The sequence below is a fragment of the Molossus molossus genome, unplaced genomic scaffold, assembly GCF_014108415.1.
Source record: "Molossus molossus isolate mMolMol1 unplaced genomic scaffold, mMolMol1.p scaffold_m16_p_14, whole genome shotgun sequence".
Classification (NCBI taxonomy): domain Eukaryota; kingdom Metazoa; phylum Chordata; class Mammalia; order Chiroptera; family Molossidae; genus Molossus; species Molossus molossus.
In genome coordinates, this window is record NW_023425349.1 from 9,330,099 (window position 1) to 9,350,247 (window position 20,149).

Consider the following 20,149-nt stretch of genomic DNA (forward strand, 5'->3'; position numbering starts at 1 on the left):
TTTTGAACTCAGCATCTGTTAGGTTGCTTACCTCCATTTCGCTTAGCTCTTTTCCTGGAGTTTTGTTCCGTTCTTTCATTTGGGACCTATTCTTTTGTCTCCTCATTTTGGCTGCCTCCCTGTGTTTGTTTCTATGTATTACTTAATGAGAGGTATGGGTCTAGCTGAGCCCAGATGCTGCTTGTTTGAAAGAATTTAGGAAAACCTGAAGCAGGATCCAAGACAGGCCAATCCTACAGTAAAGCAACTAGCAACAGCTTCGGTGGGCCTGAAGGTTGGGTCGGGCAAGGCCTCAGGGCAAACAGTGTGAGCTAGGTTGCTGGAGTCCCGGATATGGCGGTTGTCTGCTGCCCCAGGGAAGGGCTCACCAAAGGAACAAAGGCCTCTCATGGCACTTCTGTCCAGGAGAAAGCCCTTTCTCCAGCCCTCGGTCCAATGCCAAACAGCTCAGTTCTTCCCTGTATGTCTCTGGCGCCCCTCAAACTGCTTCCCCTCTGAGCTTAGAGGGAGCAAGTTCGAGTAAGTCCTAAGTCTGTGCACCGGGCCCTTTAAGAGGAGCTGCCTGGGGCTCCAGCTGCCTCAGCTTCCCTAAGCCTCAGTTCCCGCTGGTTTTTTCAGCCAGAAGTGATGGGGATTCTCTTGGCCAGGGCAATCTTTAGACTCTTAATGTCAGTGTTTAGCCTAGTTGCAAACCTATATGTTTATAGAGTTGTTTTTTTGTTTTTTGTAATCCTCACTCGACATTTTTGCATTTATCTTCAGACAGAGTAAGAGGGAGAGAGAGAGAAACATCGATGTGTGAGAGACACATTGACTGGTCGCCACCCACATGACCCCAACTGTGATATGTTAGTAGATTTTAGGAGTGGATTTCTTAAAATTTCTGTGTAACTTCTTTTCAAAATTATAATAAGCATTTGTATTTTGCTAACATAAAGGATAGTAGTATAAGCAGTTTTTTTTAACATAAACCAAACAATGTTTTCCTCTACTTACAACATTAAATTTGATGGGTTATCAATAATTTTTTTTTTTTACCTTCACCCGAGGACATTCTTTTATTTTTTGTTCAGATAGAGCGGGAGGGAGGGAGAGGAAGAGAGAGAGAGAGAGAGAAACATCGATGTGAAAGGTACACATCGAGTGGCTGCCACCCACACGACCCAACCAGGGCCAGGGACAAACTGAAACTGAGGTACATGCCCTTAGCGGGAACCGAACCCGGGTTTCTCTGGACCACAGGCCGACACTTTAACTGAGCCAAACTAGCCAGGGCTCAAGAATTTTTTATTATATGATTTACAGCCATGATCAAAGGTCAGGAAGTTATGAAAATTATGAAAATTAATTAATATGCAATGTATACCTTCAGCCAAATATACAGTTCTTGCTAATACTTATCTTATGTTTTGAGGGTAATTAAGTGCTTTTTCACATAAAAATGTAAAATTTTCTCAGGAGTTCTATAAGATTGGATCATTTTGTAGAGAAGGAAACTGGGACTAATAGATTGAAGAATTAGTCCAAACTCTATAAGCTGTTAAGGGACAGAGCAGAGATTTGAAACTTATTTGGGTGCCCAGTAGCCCATGTTAGTTTAAGACTGCCATCAAACTGTGAACATTGTTTCTTTTGTACTTGACCCTTTAAAACAGTTGCTAATCAAAAGCATAGGACTTGCAGAGCTTCTAACTGTCTGCTGACTGAGTAAACTAAATGTCAGATGTGTCCTTTGGGACTTGTACAGTTGTCTTTCCTTTTGGCCAGTTCTGGAATTGCAGGATTGGGTTATGAGTATAAATAAACATGCTGGCAAGCATATACAGCTTTCCCTTGGTATCCTCAGGAGATTGGCTCCAGGACCTCCCACAGATACCAAAATCCTGGGATGCTCAAGTCCCTTATATAAAAATGGCATTGTATTTGCATATAACTTATACACATCTACCCATATACTTTATTTATTTATTTATTTTTTTTATCCTCACCCGAGGACATTTTTCCATTTTTTGTTCAGGTAGAGTGGGAGGGAGAGAGAGGAACAGAGAGAGAGAGAGAGAAACATCGATGTGAAAGGAACACATCGAGTGGCTGCCACCCGCACAACCAACCAGGGCCGGGGACAAACTGCAACCGAGGTACGCGCCCTTAGCGGGAACCGAACCCGGGTCTCTCAGGACCGCAGGCCGACGCTCTAACCGCTGAGCCAAACCGGCCAGGGCTCTACCCATATACTTTAAATCTAGATTACTTATAATACCTAATACAATGTAAATGCTATGTAAATAGTTTGTTTAAGGAATAATGACAAGAAAAATAAAGGGTGTACATATTTAGGCCTACAGTCATTGAAGGCCTAACTACATGGTACATATTGGCTGAAACATAACCCCCCCCCCAAATATTTTTCATATGCTGTTGGTTGAATGAGGGTGAGTCTGCAATACAGAATCTGGAATCTGCAGATACGATTGGCTGACTAGTGCTGTGAGGCATTGAAGCAGTGTAATCTAGTGAGGACATGGTAGACTTCAGTATCAGACAGAGCTTGTTTTAGGTCCTGACTTGCCTATGTACTGCCTATTTAAGAAGCTACTTAAGCTAGCTCATAAGTTCTTTAAGTATGGCTTGTGGATCTTTCAGGGTTCCTAAGGTGTTACAAAATCAACTGAGGGTAAAACTGCTGGTGCCTTATCACAATTCAAGGGAGTAGTACCAGACTATGCTGGTTGTTATTGTCTGCTGTACCAGCATGCGTGCGCAGTGAAATACAATGCCACTATCACTTAAGATTGTCCATGATGAAGTAGTGTTATTAATTTTAACTCCTAACCCTGAGTAGAAACTTTTGTTTTTATTTTTAATCCTCACCTGAGGATATTTTTCCATTTATCTTCAATTAGAGTGGGGGGGTGGGGAGAGAGAGAGAAACATTGATGTGAGGGAGACACATCGATTGGCTGCCTCCCTCACGATCCTGACCAGGGCTAGGGACCCATACCGCAACTGAGGTACATGCCCTTGACCAGAATAGAACCCAAGACTCCTTAGTCCACAGGCTGACGCTCTAACCGCTGAGCCCAAACTGACAAGGGCAGTAGATACTTCTTTTGAATGTGATGAACTAAGAAGTCTGCATAAAGCACATCTGCTGCATACCAAAGAAAGATGGCTTGTTCAAGGGAATGTGCTTGTTCAGTTCTTTGCATTATTAACTAAATAGCCTCTTTTTTTATGGAATGCCATTTTTACTTGAGAGAATGAATGACCAGCTATGGATATTTGGCAGCCATTTTTGCAAAAGTGAATGAAGTGAGCCAGTCACTTCTGGGAACACAATTGACAGTATTTATTGCCAATGCCAAAATTTGAGTTTTTAAATGAAAAATTAAAGTTTTAGAAAATTTGAGTCACCACCATGAGCCTAACAGCTTCTAATACTTAAAAGACTTCTGATGAGATGAGTGGTGATATTAACATATTAATGAATATGTTTTTTTGATGTATAATGATTTATCATTTTCATTTTCCAAATGACTAGTATGTTGTCTACTCAAAGTGTTACACTAATTTATCCGAGTATGATATGACCACTTTTCACATTTTGATATATTAAAGAATATGGACCAATATCTCTAAAGGTAATTAAAAGACTTATTTTTGGCTCAGAATGTGTGGCTCAGTGATTGAGCATTGACACATGCACCAAGAGGTCCCCAGTTAGATTCTCTGTCAGGGCACATGCCCAGGTTGTGGGCCCAATCCCCAGTGGGGGACATATAGGAGGCAACCAGTCGAAGTTCTCTCTCATCGATGTTTCTGTCTGTCTCTCCTTCTCTGTTCCTCTCTCTCTAAAAATCAATAAAAACATTAAAAATAAAAGACTTCTTTTGTGTACAAATTGTGTACATATCTGTGTACAAGTTGGATTTTCTTCATATACTTTAATCAGTCTGTGCCAACAGACAGAATGCAGAGGCAGGGTATAAGAATCCAGCTGTGTTGTATTTAGCCTGATATAAAAGAGATTTACAAAAATGTAAAAGCCATGCCACTCTTCTCGTTAAATGTTTTTGTTTTGGGAAACAGTTTATTTTTCATTAAAAATATGTGTATGTTACTATTTGATGAGTTATTGATTTAAAAAAATGATTCATTTTAATTTGTAATATGGTAAATACTGATTGATATAACTTACATAAACAATAGCTTTTGGGGAACCTTTAATTTTTAAGACTATGCATGGGTTCTGAAACCAAAAAGTTTAAAAACTACTGAGCTAGCCAACTGTCTACTTGGCTCTAATGATGGAATAAAATCCACCTCTCAAGATTGATTTTTTTTTTTTTCATCGATTTTAGAGAGAGAGGAAGGGAGAGGGAGAGAGAGATAGAAACATCAATGAGAAAGAACATTGATTGGCCACCTCCTGCATACCCCCACTGGGGACTTGGCCCACAGCCTGGGCATGTCCCCTGACTGGGAATCCAACTGGTGACCTCTCGATGCATGGGTCGATGCTCAACCACTGAGCCACACCGGCTGGGCTATTTTATAAAACTTTTTAATGTTCCTTTCCTGACTTTATGTATACATGTCAGTTTTTACATAGTAAAATTATATAGTTATATTATAGGTATAGTTTTGTATTCCATTCTTTTCCTAATCATTTTATTGTTTTGCTACATCGGTTCCATTATAATCATTATTTATGATCATATAAGGTCCAAGTCCTTGAGTTGGGAGATCATTATTTATTTATCTTTATTGATTAGAGAGAGTGGAAGGGTGACAGAGACAGAGACATTGATGTGCGAGAGAAATGTCCCTGCTCACCCAGCCCAGGGGATTGAACCTGCAACCTGGATATGTGCCCTGACTGGAAATCAAACCTGCTACCTTTTGAGGTATAGGATGATGCTCCTACCGACTAAGCCACACTGGCCAGGGCAGGAAATCATACTTTATTAAAGTATTTCCTAATGTTAATCATGAAGCTTTTTTCTTTTGTTATTCTGGATGATGTTGTAACACATTTTCTATATATTTACATAGCATTTGATTTTTTTTTGCCTTTAGGATATAGTCAAAGAAGTAAAATTACTAGGCCAAAGTTACACATACATGTGCATATATATATACAAGTGTGTGTGTATATAGATATACAGATTTTTTTACTGCTCATATGGTGTGTGTGTGTGCATAAAATATATAAAAAACATATGCTACACATAGACACATCCTATATATATCTGTGGGGTGGGAAATATACTCCTTTCAAAGTGAGACTCCAAATAGTCTCCCATTTGACTAAGATTGAAAATTTGTTTCACATACTAGTTTGCTAATTTAAAAAGGTAGAAAAATTTGTTATTGTTAATTCTCACCAGAGGATGTTTTCCACTGATTTTTTTTTTTTTTTTTTTTTTTTTTTTGAGCGAGTGGAAGGAAGGGAGGGAGGAGGGAGAGAGAAAGAGAAACATGGATATATGTGAGAAAGACATTGATTGGTTGCCTCTCCCACATGCTCTGATCAGGGCTGGGGTTTGAACCTGCAATCCAGGTATGTGCCTTTGACCAGGAATTGAACCCACGACTCTGGTTCAAGGGCCAATGATGCACTATCCACTGACTGGCCACGGCAGAAAATTTATTATTATTTTTTCTATCCTCATCCAAAGACATTTTTTCATTTTTTGTTAAGATAGAGTGGGAGGGGGAGAGAGGAAGAGAGAGAGAGAAACATAGACGTAAAAGGGACACATTGAGTGGCTACCACCCACACAACCAACCAGGGCAGGGGACAAACTGCAACCAAGGTACACGCCTTTAGCGGGAACCAAACCTGAGTCTCTCTGGACCGCAGGCCAACGCTCTAACCGCTGAGCCAAACCGGCCAGGTCTCTTTTTTAATATTTTTTTATTAATTTGTTTTTTTTAGAGAGAGAGGGGAGAGAGAGATAGAAACATTGATGTGAGAGAGAAACATCCATCAGCTCCCTCCTGCATGCCCCCTAACTGGGGATTGAGCTCGTAACCCAGCTTGTGCCCTTTCTGGAATATAAGTGGGACCTCTCAGTCCATGGGATGACGCTCAGTCCACTGAGCCACACTGCCTGGGCAGCAACTAGTAACTCTTCAGGCCAGCAATTTTCAACTGGTGTATTATAAGAATTTTAAAAACATGTAATTCCTGTTTAGTCAGGGGCACTGACCCTGACCCCTTTTCCTTTAGATTGTCAAATAAAAAAATGACAGCCCTGCCTGGTTGGTGTGGCTCACTGGTTGAGCATCAACTGGTGCACCAAGAGGTTACTGGTTCGATTCCTGGTCAGGTCACATGCCCAGGTTGTGGGCCAAATTTCCAGTGGGGGGCATGCAGGAGGCAGCCCAATCGATGTTCTCTCTCATTGATGTTTTTGTCTCTCTCTCCCTCTCCCTTCTCTCTCTAAAATCAATAAAGAAAAAAAATTAAAGAAATAAAATAAAAAATAAGAAAATGACAGCCATGGCTGGTGTGGCTCAGTTGGTTGAGCATCATCCCATGCATCGAAAGGTTGCCAGTTTGAGTCCCAGTCAGGGCACATGCCGGGGTTGCAGGTTTGGTCCCCAGTTGGGGCACGTACAAGAGGCAACTAATCCATGTTTGTCTCTCACATTGATGTTTCGCTCTCTCTCTTTCTCCTTCTCCCTTTCTCTCTCTCTCTCTAAAATCAGTTAAAAATAAATAAATAAATGGCAATAGCCAACACGGCAATAGCTGTGAATGAATAGGTGTGAATGAATCAAAATTATACTATTTGTTTTGTCAAATTGGCCAAAAACACAATATATTTTTTGATGTGCCACAGAATTTTAGTAATTCGTTTGTGTGCCATGAGATGAAAAAGGTTGAAAATCGCTGCTATAAACCTATGAAACAGTTATAAGGGGGAGTGCTTTATTTCAGTAAACATTTAAATTTCAGTTTTGTTCACTGTTACTAAGATTTCTGTGCTGTTTTAAGTATTACAAATTCAAGTAGTAATTTTATTTTCAAGTGAGAAAGATAAATGTGTAGGAAATTATTAGTTGTAGTAGGTATAGTTTATTATAGTCAGCTCCTTTAATCCAAAATCTTTTTCCAGAAAAATCGAAGTTTTTTTTTTAAACTTAGATTAGACTAATCTAGTTGATTGAAGTTACCAAATGTGCAATTTGTCATTTACCAATTTTTAGTGAAATAGAATATGGTGAAATGTATAGTTCTTTTTACTAAATATCGCGAAGAAACTTCACATCTGTGGGTCCTGAAGGGTACACATCAATAGTAGGGAGGTAGGTTGATCTGTTTTGTGTCATGTAAGTTTATTCTTTGAAAGATATTTTCCTTATCTTTTCTCTCATTGAAATAGATGCTGAATATGTGACTGGATGGTTAGGTTAGCTTATTGACTAACAAGTTAGGTAACTGGTAAATAAAAATGATTTCACCTTCTCAAGTGATAGGTGAAGAGATGTAGGAAAGAACTTCGAGAGTGAGGCCTATAACATTAATGATCTAGGAATGACTTTAATAGTCATTAAGCTTTATTTTAATGCTTTTTTTTTTAAGGCTTGGGAGCTGTGTGTTTGGCAACTTTGCTTACACTTTTTTCTTTTTTTAATGTCTGTATTTGCAGTCCTTTCAATTAACTGCTTCTTTACATAATTTACTCTCAGTTTTATTACTTCACTCCTTCATAGGAATTTGTAATCAATATATGTTGCCTTTCTTTTATAGTTTTATGACCTTTGTGAACTATTCAGAACTGGAGGTCAGGTTCCTGACACAAACTACATATTTATGGTATGTAAACACCAGTGATATCAAGTACTTATTTAAAAAGGAAAAGATCTGTTTTATTACATGTAAATTATATAATAATTTTATTAGAATGTAATAATCACTTTAAGTATCTGAAAAGGTGATTCTATACTTTTCTACATTTTTTCCATGCCCTCTAATTGAGAATAATTGCTTTAGTAACTGCTGTATACAAAGGACTGGGTTGTAGCCCTCAGTAATGGTTTGGGCCCAAATATATCCTAGAACTACTGATTTTTAAGGCATAAATCTTTATTGTTATTTTACCTAACTTTTTTGCACATCTATTTTTATTTGTTATTATTTGTGGATTGATGAATATGCACACATACACATTTGCTATTCAGATGCATATATACTTTTCTTTCAGAATGTAATGTTACTGTTTTACTTTTTCTGAATTCTTCTGCCATGTTTTTCCATCTGAAAGTTTCTGGGTCACTTTCCTATTATTCTTTTAGCTGTTTTCCTATTGGTCTAATATTGGCCCAAGTAAAACGTTAATGAGAAGTATAAATAGCATGTCATCATATGCCATTGTTAAATACAAAGCTGAACATGGAACACTGTTATAATTATGGTATTTACAAAAAAATCTCTTTTCTTCAAGTTGGCAGATCTTCTGATACAGTTAAAATTATTTTTGAAATTTATTTTAAAATGTTGATTTACACATGGCCTTTCTGAAACATCTGTTACTGTGGGTAGCAGAGAATTGAAAAAATGGTGATTTTGCAGGGAAAATCATTGAGAGAATTGTACTGCAGGTACTTGTAGGCCTCCTGAATCGTGGACTTGCACAAACACTTGGTAAAAACAACCTATTTACTACTATTTGAATTTTTGTTAAAACCTAAATGATTTCCAAATAATTCAATGTGTGACTCTTCATTTTCATTATTTTGGGCTGTTTCTCTGAATTTGTGCACTTTGGTATAATTAGAAAAAAAAATAGCATTGCTATTGTAGTGTTTGTAACTATAAACTTTTACTTTACAGGGTGATTTTGTAGACAGAGGTTACTATAGTTTGGAGACCTTCACTTACCTTCTTGCACTAAAGGCTAAATGGCCTGATCGTATTACACTTTTGCGAGGAAATCATGAGAGTAGACAGATAACACAGGTGTATGGATTTTATGGTAAGACCTTCTTTCTTTTCCTCTGATTCTGAACATTGTTTTACTTTCCTCTTTGGGGGGGAAAAACTACTTAAGTTATAAATGTGCTTTACAGTAAAATTAGAAAATACAGATAATCTTTTTCTACTTTCTTACCCTTTAACTTTCTCTTTTTTCCCAATCAAATGGAAAATCTTAACATTCTTAAATTTTTGGTGTACATTTTTCTAGATCAGTGCCTCAAAGTGTAGTCCTCAATTTACTGAATTGGAATTATCTGGGGTGCTTGTTAGACATGTAGATTGCTGGACCCCACTACAAATCTTTTGAAGTGGGACCCTTGAATTTACCAAAGGTGAATGTTCTGCACACTCAAGTTTGAGAATCTATTCTATATATAAGTACATATTTGTGATTTGTGTGTGTTGTATACATACATGTGTGTGCATACACACCACACTAAAATGGGGTCAGCCTGCTTTTTATTTCATTATTGATTTTTTTATTTTATTTTATTTTATTTTTTTTTATCCTCACCTGAGGACACTTTCCCATTTTTTGTTCAGATAGAGTGGGAGGGAGAGAGAGGAAGAGAGAGAGAGAGAAACATCGACGTGGAAGGTACACATCGAGTGGCTGCCACCCGCACGACCAACCAGGGCCGGGGACAAACTGCAACCAAGGTACGTGCCCTTAGCAGGAACCGAACCCGGGTCTCTCTGGACCGCAGGCCAATGCTCTAACCGCTGAGCCAAACTGGCCAGGGCTCATTATTGATTTTTTTAGAGAGAGAGAAACATCGATTGGCTGCCTCCTGCATGCCTTCTACTGAGGATCGAGCCCGCAACCTGGGCATATGCCCTGATTGGGAATCAAACCTGGACCTTTCAGTCCATGGGACTATGTTCAATCCACTGAGCCACACTGGCTAGGCTCACACCTGCTTTTTTCATTTGCTATTGTGACCTGCTTTTTTATTTCATTAATGTTATTTTTGTAGCTGCATTATATTATACTGTATGGATACCCTATAATTGATTTAACCAGTCCGTTTAACATTGGATGTTGGAGTTATTTATTTATTTTTTTTAAATATTCACCTGAGGATATTTTTCCATTTATTTTCAGACAGAGTGGGAGGGAGGGAGATAGAGAGAGAGAGTGGGAGAGAGGGAGGGAGGGAGGGAGAGAGAGAGATAGAGAAACATCGATATGAGAGAGACACATCAACTGGCTGCCTCCTGCATGACCCTGACTGGGGCTGAGGACCGAACTGCAACCAAGGTATGTGCCCATGATCGGAATCGAACCTGTGACTCTTTGATTCGCGGGCCGATGCTCTAAGCAATGAGCCAGATGGGCCAGGGCATGGATGTTGGAGTTATTTTTAAGTTGATGGTATATGCATAGCTGAATGAATATCATTTTACATATATTAATTGATATACATATATATATAAACAATCTGTGTGCTGGCTCCAGAGAATCCCAGTTACCTCAGGGATTAGAAACAGCACACAACCATTAAAAGCAAAATAGCCAGTGTTGCTCAGTGGTGAGTGCCATCCCATGTACCAGTAGGTCACTGGTTCTGTTCTCGGTCAGGGCACATGCCCAGGTTGTGGGCTTGGGCTGGAGGCAGCTGATTGATGTTTCTCTCTTACCTATGTTTCTTTCTATCCCTCTTCTCTCTCTAAAATCAATAAAAACAAATTTTAAAAAATAAATTAATTAAATAAAAGCAAAATAACTGCTGCCCTGGCCAGTGTGGCTTAGTTGGTTGAGCACTGTCCCAACTAAGGTCGCCAGTTTGATTTCCAGTTAGGGCACATGCTTGTGTTTCCAGCTCAAACCCCAGTAGGGGGTGTGCAGGAGGCAGCCGATTGATGTTTCTCTCTCATGTCGATGTTTCTTATTCCTCTCTGTCTAACCTCAATTTTAAAATATACTTTTAAAAAGTCTTTAAAAGCAAATTAGCTGCTTTTATAAAATTTTTATATGGTTGAAAGTTTTAATAAACGAGGTTAAGAAGTTCTTTGAAGGACGTAGACAGAAGAATTGTTGAGATTATTAATATGAATTTTTCTTTGAGCACAATTAAAGCAGATATTGAGAGATTTGAAAATAAATTTATAACCCTTTACTTTCTGATTTTATATTTTGAGTTATCCTCTGACATTATAAAGATAAACTGAACTCTCTTACCTAGTTTAAGCCGAATTCCTATTGTCCTAGTATTTGATGTATTCTTGATTTATTTAATTATTTTTTTATTGATATAGGGAGAGAGAGAAACATTGATTTGTTTTCCACTTATTTATACATTCAGTGGTGAATTCTTGTACTTGCCTGACCAGGGATCAAACCTGCAGCCTTGGCTATTGAGAGGACACGCTAACCAACTGTGTTACCCAGCCAGGGCTGTATTCTTTATTCTTTTTTTTTTTTTATCCTCACCGGAGGACATTTTTCCATTTTTTGTACAGATAGAGTGGGAGGGAGAGAGAGGAAGAGAAAGAGAGGGAAACATTGATGTGAAAGGGACACATCGAGTGGCTGCCACCCGCACGACCAACCAGGGCCGGGGACAAACTGCAACCGAGGTACATGCCCTTAGCAGGAACCGAACCCGGGTCTTTCCGGACCGCAGGCGGACGCTCCAACCGCTGAGCCAAACTGGCCAGGGCTGTATTCTTTATTCTTGTCATTAGACTCAGAACTTCATTACTGAGAACTCTCCTGTTTCTTTTGCAGATGAGTGCCAAACCAAATATGGAAATGCTAATGCCTGGAGATACTGTACCAAAGTTTTTGACATGCTCACAGTAGCAGCTGTAAGTTTATATATCTTTTAAAACCTCAAAGTATTTTCTTGCCAATAGCACTTGCATATTTTTGTCTAATTGCCATCTTAGTTATATTGATATTATTAGGATTTATTGATGAATTTAGTTGTTACTGGGTTTATTATTATATTTCAACTCTTTGTTATCCTTTTTTGTTAGTTAATAGATGAGCAGATTTTATGTGTTCATGGTGGTTTATCTCCTGATATCAAAACACTGGATCAAATTCGAACCATTGAACGGAATCAGGAAATTCCTCATAAAGGAGCATTTTGTGATCTGGTTTGGTCAGATCCTGAAGATGTGGATACTTGGGCTATCAGTCCCCGAGGAGCAGGTTGGCTTTTTGGCGCAAAGGTCACAAATGAGGTAAAGCCAGTATTTTCAGAAAAGTGGTTTGTTGGTTGCCAATGGACTACATAGAGAACTATGGTGGCTGTAGATAACAGACTTCTAGTCTAGATTACTCAAACTATGGTGGTTATGGATATAAAATTTCTCATTTAGTTTATCATCTATATATTTCCTTAATAATTAGAAGGGATGATATAATGAAAGCACCTCCTTCGGCATCTACTTGGTAATATATGTAAAATAAATATTCTTTATTTTTCAAATATTGCAGTTAGTAATGAGACTAAGCAATGGCAAGGTAGGCAACTTTATTTTTAACATTTATATTTTAACTTTTTTAAAATAGTTTTTACTTTTTTTTTTAATCCTCACCTGAGGACATTTTTTGCTTTTATTTTTAGATAGAGTGGGAGGGAGAGAGGGAGGAAGAGAGAGAGCGAAACATCAATGCAAGAGAGACACATCGACTGGTTGCCACCCACATGACCCCAAAGGGGCTGAGGACAAACTGCAACCAAGGTACATGCCCTTAGCGGGAAGCGAACCTGGGACTCTCTGGTCCATGGTCGACGCTCTAACCAAAGAGCCAAACCGACCAGGGCAACATTTATATTTTTAATTGAGATATAATTGACAATTAACATTTTATTGATTTTAGGTGTACAATATAATGACGTGATATATGTATTGTGAATAGGCAACTTTTTGAGGTTCAACTATTTCCACACACACATATATACACATGGATGGAGCTAGACTGGAAAGTAATCCAGCATGGAGAGCTAAGTTCAAAATAACTTGTCATTATCCTGTCTAAATCTCTGTTTCCTTAAATTGAAAAAAGGATAATACAGCTCAGATTTTTGCAAGAACAATACTAAACCCTCAGTAAGTGATAGATATGGCCACACTATATTTATTATTAAACAATAAAAACTTTGTTTCATGTCTGATCGTGCTTGTAGGATGCTTTTCTTCTAGAAACTTATAGTTATGTGACTGCATGATTTCTAAACTCTTAAATTAGACCCAGGTCAAAGAGACTCTATAGCCTATAACTTAATGAAATTATTGGGGTAACAGTAGAATGGGTTTTATTATAATGAGAACTGTATTTAGTAACAGTATTTATAGTTTATTTAAATGTTTATGTTTTATATATGTAGGTTGATATTTTTAAAAAGAATATGCTGTGTACTTAACAAAACCTTTCTAAATTGCAGTTTGTTCATATCAACAACTTAAAACTCATCTGCAGAGCACACCAACTAGTGCACGAAGGCTATAAATTTATGTTTGATGAGAAGCTGGTAACAGTATGGTCTGCTCCTAATTACTGCTATCGTTGTGGAAATATTGCTTCAATAATGGTCTTCAAAGATGTAAATACAAGAGAACCAAAGTTATTCCGGGCAGTTCCAGATTCAGAACGTGTTATTCCTCCCAGAACTACGACGCCGTATTTCCTTTGAGGCCTTCGCCCATCCTGCTGACCGGTCACATTTTTCTGCCCTCTTCTTACCCCAACTTTCGTGTATTACCCTCTATAATATACTTTTTATTGAGCACTTTGCTGCTGAAATGCTGCCTCTTGCCTTTTTTTTTATTTTAAATTATCTAAATTTATTGTTTGTTATTGTGTCTATAACAATGTTTTCCTATCAGTTTTCTCCCCCATCCCATCCCCACCTTGGACTCATCTGAGAAGACTTGAGAAATGTCTTAATACTCATACTGCTGCATGTAGCTCTTGCTTATTTACTGGTCTGGGGGAAACAAGACGTGTTTCCTTTTTAAAAAAGCCAATTGACAGAACAGACTACACTGAAATACTCCTCCTTTTGTATCATTCAGCCTTTTGTTTTAGTTTGGTAAGTTTTAAGAAATTTCAGCAGCAAAGTTGTTATTCAGTGGGCACGATGGACTGAAAATGCCTCGAGTTATGTATACTTGTCCCAGCTGTAAACTTCATTGTCCTTTGTTGGATGATATTTTAAATGGATATAAAATAAATTGGTCTAAAGGGCTGCCCTCCTTGTTGTGTTTTTAAATTTCAGTTAAAAACTGCTACAGCTTATGACTTTGTACATTAAGATAATTGTATTGATCTTTTTTCAGATTCCTTGTATTTTTAAATAAAGTAATCTTAAATAAAACCCAGATAGGTTGAAGTGTTAAAAATTTTAAACAGCTTACATTGTTAGCTTAAAATTCTTTCTTTTTTTTTTTCCTAGTCAGAGTTCTTGACCCTTCAGTTACTGAGTTTAAAACTTCAACTGAAATTCAATACTATTTATTTAAGAAAGAAAAAATCACTAAACTGTGCCTAAGAACATAACTGCCATATTAATGTTTTGGTTTATATCCTCTATAGTAATAGAAAAACATTTAATACTTGTAATGCTGATGTGTTCATTTGATACCAATTGAGTAGAATGTGATCAATCCAGTTTACAATCTATCATGAGTATCATTAAGTAAAATCTATGTACTTTTCAATAGGAATCATTTTCTTGCTGTAACACTTGACCTTAACTTTTAGAAAGTGTTCATTTTTCAACTGCAATTGGAAAGGTTGAAAAGTCAGGACTCTTGTATTTGTGAACTGTAATCTGAAGCAGGTTTTAAAAAATGTGGAAAGAAACAAATTGTCCTTTTTGTTAAAGGTCTGTGATACCATGTTGCGGCTTTGTGTAAGTAATTTGAATATCCAAAGGGTTGTGATGATCAGTTCTTGATATGCAATGTCCACTTAATAAGGACAAGTGTTCCAGTGTCTCTTATGACTGTGGTCATAAATGATGTTGGAATTTACCATTTTGTGAAATAGTTGATATCCTTTTACTACTATAATTAATTTTTGTCATTCCGGGAAATCTTTGTGAAGCCAGCCAATTAATAAAGCACTTTAGCATCTGTTCAGGTAGTTTTGAAAACCAACTTTTCCCCTTCAGGATAAGAACTTCCAGGTTACCTAAAAATGCAATAAAAATCTTTATAGTCTACGCTTCTTGGCACATAATTTTTCATCAGGGTTTTCTGTTATTAAATGAGCACAACACTGTTTTGATTTTTTTTCCTCAACCACCCAACTACTTGTGTAGTTTTTAATTGTATAGCTATATGAAAGAAGTGAGTAAGACATTTGCTGCACACACTTGAACTGTTGGGTCAGTAGCTTGTGGCATTGCCATGACCCCAGTGCAATTCAGGGGGAAAGGTATTAATCTTACAGGGATATGTAGCTATATGTATTTTACTAATTGTTAAACACTGGAAATTAATGATGCAGACAACTCGATGTGGTCTTTAAACAGCTCTCTGCAGTATTTTTTTCCTGTTACCATAAATTGTATTTAAGAGCTTGCTCTCCTCTGCTTTTAAGTTGTACCAGTGGAACCAGTAACCCTGAGCCCTCCCTTCCCATTTAACACTCCCTAGCTTAGATTGATGTAGTTGTTTTAGTTATCCCTGTAATGTGACTTTTATTTTTGAGTCATGGTGGACTGCATTTGTCTGTCACTAGTTGGGCATGTGCCAATAATATTCTGTCCATTCCTTAACTGCCATCTCTGTTCTGCCTGTTTTTTTTTTCTCTCCAACTGAATAACGGCTTTTTGCATGGAAAAAAAAAATAGTTGTTACTATTAGACATGTAAAGGGAAGAGAGAGTGAATGTATTGGACTTTGTAAGCCTAAAAGGAATATTTGGATTCGTCTACTAAATAAGGGCTATGTAACTATATAGAGTAATCATATGGTGGAAGATACTTGCAAGTCATAGGTTTGTAGGCAGGAGCATCTGTTACTCCCTGTATCTAGGCTGAATGTAAAATTCCTTATATTGTATTAATGGGGATAATAACTTTTTATTTGCCTATGATATACTTGGTTTCTAATAAATTGTCCTAGGCTCTAGTGAGAACTGTCTACTTTTAATTGCCAATCACTCCCTTTCCTTACTTGCCTGATAAACTCTTGGCTAGCTTTTTATAGGTCAATTCTTTTTCCTGAAATATCTCACCACTTTAAATGTGTTAATTTGGATGTGATCCTAAAAAGCCTGGATCAAGAACATATCTAATATGCGACCTGCATCAGCTCCTATTCCATCTGGATGTCTAGAATTGTTGGAAGATTTTGACGTCTTAAATCCTGGGTTTTGCTTTGAAATAAGGTTTGAAATATTGTTCATTGCATTAAGATTTGTGTGTTTTTGCTTTGTAAGCCCAGCACCAGGTTTTGGACAATGCCTGTATTGTGAAAGTACATCTAAACTCTTTCTGAGCCTCTTTCATTGTGGGAAATAGAATTGCTTTTCATCATCAGCCTCCAGAAAATTGTGTACCTGGAGTTGAAGAGATTTAACAGCAAGAATCCAGATTTTTAAATGTAATTGTTTTTTAACTGCTAATGTTTGTAAAGCACCTTCAGTTCTTTGGATGAAGGGTGCTATATTCTCTCAGTGTAAATTAATAAAAATATTATAGGAAGTTTGTCAGAAAATTTTATCTAATGCATAGTCTGTAGTATGTCCCAACAAGAAGTTAGCATTTTATATAATACGATTTAAATTAAAAAAGAAAAATGTTTATCCCTTCACTTGGTTGCTTGACTGGTAAACAGAAGTGAAACTTTCTTGTTCCACATTTGACTCTGAACTAAGTGTTCAATTCTTTAAAGGCATTATCCGTTGTTACATCCTGGGTCCAGTGGCCAGAACCATGCTTCATGAGATTGTCACAACTCTTTTCAGTTGTATGTGTACAGTGTGCAGTCATACTGAGAAAATATACAGTAGTAAAACACCAAAGAGAAGCATTTGGGAGGTCCCCTAGTATGATGCCAAACACAGTCGATGCTTGGGGAAGGTTGGTTCCTTAGTCCCCTCTTACTAGGTTTCTATTTCCTTGTCAATCATTTGGTATGTGCCTTTTTTACCTTCATGAGAGCATGCTTATGCTAGTGTGGGGCATTCGAATATTTTCTTGATTCAAAACTGCATGAAATTTATGAAGTTTTGTGTGTGTGTGTGTCATCAAAAATACTTATCACATAAGTATATTCCACTTAATCCCTGGACACCCACTGTTGTTCTAAGCAACCTGCTTTTGTGTGTAAAAGGAAATGGGATAGAAAAGACTGCATAAAGGCATTATGGAATGGTGAGAGAAATATAGACTTTGTGATCAGATCTAGGTAAACCCAGCCATGCCAGGCAGCTAACCTGTGTTGAGCACACTTAGCTAAATGCCGTGATGCCCTATTTTGAGGCACCCTTACTATGGCTCTATGACTACATATTTTTTTTTCTTCAGATGAGGAAACAGGCTTAAAAAGGATGGGTAACTTGCCCAAGGTTACACAGGAGAGCTGGAACTCGAACCCGTAGGGCATACCAGCATACATCTTAAGCCCTCTTACAGAAGTTTGAAGCAATATTTGTTATTGTAGCTGTGTGACCCTAAGTTGGGTTTTCTGAATCTTGAAATTCTGTGTCTAAAATAAGAGTACCATATAAGCTTGAAAACAGGATTAAAATAGCACTCAAAAGCGCCAGGTCCTTCCTTGGTCCAAAGCTACTATTTATTGAGTATGTACTACTATACCATTTGCCCAAATTCAATGTAGTTGGGAAGTAAGAATAACCCAAGGCAATATGTAATTGCTGACATAGTAAAGCTTATGTTAATACAACAGATTTGGAGAAGGAAATGTTTGATATAGGATGGAGTAATTAGGAGAGATTTAAAGAGGAAGTATGAATTAAATGTGGACTAGAATGATGGGATGTGCATTTCTTATATAGTAAAAGCTTCAGAAGCAGGGATTGCTAGAACTTGGACATGACACAGAGGTATGACTTGAGGGTACTTCTTGGGAAGGCATAAGAAATGAATAGCTGCAGCTCTATGAATAGCTGCAGCTCTATTAATATCTACCATTTATCAGACAGGCATTGGCCAATCATGAAAAACCTTGAAAACCAGGCAGAAGGTTTTAATGCTTATTTTGAGAAATGTAATGAGTGGTGTTTCAAGATTAGTTTCCTAGTGAATTAATGATCTTCCCCACCAGAACCTCCCACCCCACCTCCTCCAGTCTTGCCTGACATTATTCTAGGGTTCTTTGCCCTTTCTGGCTTGATGATATTACAGGTGTATACTGTTGATTGGGATTGAAGTGGCTTGTGGCTCTGTGATTTTGGGATTGCATACAATATTATTTTGGGAGACTGACAGATGTTTGACAGCATCTTTTCCTCATCATAGCCATTAAAAAATCTCTACAACTTACTATCATAATTTTATGGAAGGTCATCTTTAACATCCCAGGTGTAAAAGAATCATTTGTGCACAAATGCAGCCATAAATTTAGTTTTGCGAAAAACTAATATCCGTTATTGCCATTTGTGAAGATCAGTGAGAGACTTGTCCTCAACCTGTTGGTGTGTACTATTCTAGGCTATCTCATTACTGATGCTTAAAGATGTGTTCTAATAAAATGGAAGTAGTTTGAGAGCAAGTTTTATGCCTCCTCCCCGCTTCAATTGGTAGATACCAAGGATCTACCAAACAAAAAGAGTACACAAAGGTATCTAGAGAGGTTGAAGGGAATACTACCTTCAAGGAAGAATTTTATAATACGTTAATGAGCTACATCTTATTTTCAAAGATGGCCTTATTAGAGGTAACATTGTGCTTATGTGCTAGTAGTCTGTCAACAGCAATAGAAATGCAGTGAAATTTATTTTGATTGATTAACTGGCGTAGAACTTAAAACCATCTGTGGTATCACAGGACGGTTAGCATACACTCAGGTCTTTCAAAATGGGACACGTTGCTTTTAGTTATGGCATCGTTTGCAGTGTTGCTCTTTCAGGGCAATTAAAAACAACAAAACTCTTGCTTTCTTGGAAGTCTGCACCCAAGTTTGTGATCTTTTCTGCTGAGGATTGAGTGTCTAAACCACGCTTTATATGATAGATAAGAGTTTTCTGGCTGGATCCTTTATGAAGGGTATCTGAAAGCTGTGAGAACATTTCATTCAGTATAATATAGAGCAGTGATTTTTCAACCTTTTCATCTCATGGTACACATAAACTACCAAAATTCTGCAGCACACCAGAAAGTATATACTTTTTGCCGATCTGACAAAAAATAGGTATCATTTTGATTCATTCACACCGTATGGCTATTGTGTTGGTTGTTGTCATATTTTTATTTGACAAAGGGAAAAGAAGTCAGTGTCCCCAACTAGTCAGGTATTGCATGTTTAAAAAATTCTTGTGACACACCGGTTGAAAATCGCTGTAGAAACAGGCGGTTTACAAGGTGATTCACAGTGAAGCTCATTTTGGAGAGTTGCATCACTGTTGCATCTGCCAGAGGAGTTTGGGAAATATTATTGCTTGGCTTTTGGTCCTGGCGTGGTGCAGTGTTGGGGGCGCCAGCAGGTGTGTGGGATGCAGGACACAGACCTGCCGGCAGGTGTTTGGCTCTGAAGGTGCAGTTTCTACTTTTGGACGCACGGTGGCGCCCAGTTCTCCCCTGCGCCGCTAGCGGTCTCTAAGGCACCTCAGCCGCCACCTGCAGTCTCAACCAAACTCTAGGTGGCGGGATGTGACGGCCTGAGTGTCCAATCGACCACCAGGCTTTCGGGCACACTACGGATCTAGCCAATGGGAGCCGAGGAGAGGCGCAGAGGGGGCGGGCCCCGCGGCAAGTCTGGCAGAGGCGCGAGGCCCTCCTCCCGCCTCTCCGCCTACTCCATCCTCCGCCGCCTCAGCTTCCCCAGCGAGCCCTGCGGCCGCCGCAGCAGCTCCCGCGGCGGAGCAGGAGCCGGATGGTCAGAGGAGCCCGGCAGCCTCAGCAGCCGCGGAGTCGCCTGGCCTCCAGGTGGGGCGGGAACTGGGTGGAGGTCGGGGTTGGGGCTGGGGCACCAGAGCGGGCCCAGGGGCAGCGGCTTGGGGCCGTGAAGCAT

At 38.4% G+C, this 20,149-nt stretch overlaps 2 protein-coding genes across 3 annotated transcripts in view; both read left to right on the top strand.

Annotated features, from left to right (window-relative positions):
- Nucleotides 1-14,193, top strand: part of PPP6C (protein phosphatase 6 catalytic subunit) — a 28,546-nt gene extending 14,353 nt beyond the window's left edge. The window contains exons 3-7 of the mRNA XM_036261267.1: nucleotides 7,763-7,828; nucleotides 8,846-8,987; nucleotides 11,721-11,800; nucleotides 11,972-12,181; nucleotides 13,390-14,193. Coding sequence (XP_036117160.1) covers nucleotides 7,763-7,828; nucleotides 8,846-8,987; nucleotides 11,721-11,800; nucleotides 11,972-12,181; nucleotides 13,390-13,638 — 747 coding nt within the window. The 3' untranslated portion in view covers nucleotides 13,639-14,193. The remainder of the gene's footprint in view (nucleotides 1-7,762; nucleotides 7,829-8,845; nucleotides 8,988-11,720; nucleotides 11,801-11,971; nucleotides 12,182-13,389) is intronic.
- A 5,743-nt stretch (nucleotides 14,194-19,936) lies between these two features.
- Nucleotides 19,937-20,149, top strand: part of SCAI (suppressor of cancer cell invasion) — a 126,232-nt gene continuing 126,019 nt past the window's right edge. The window contains exon 1 of one of the 2 annotated variants that reach the window (XM_036261547.1): nucleotides 19,937-20,064. In XM_036261547.1, the coding sequence (XP_036117440.1) occupies nucleotides 20,012-20,064 (53 nt within the window). In that variant the 5' untranslated portion in view covers nucleotides 19,937-20,011. The remainder of the gene's footprint in view (nucleotides 20,065-20,149) is intronic. The other variant, XM_036261549.1, reaches the window with a different exon arrangement.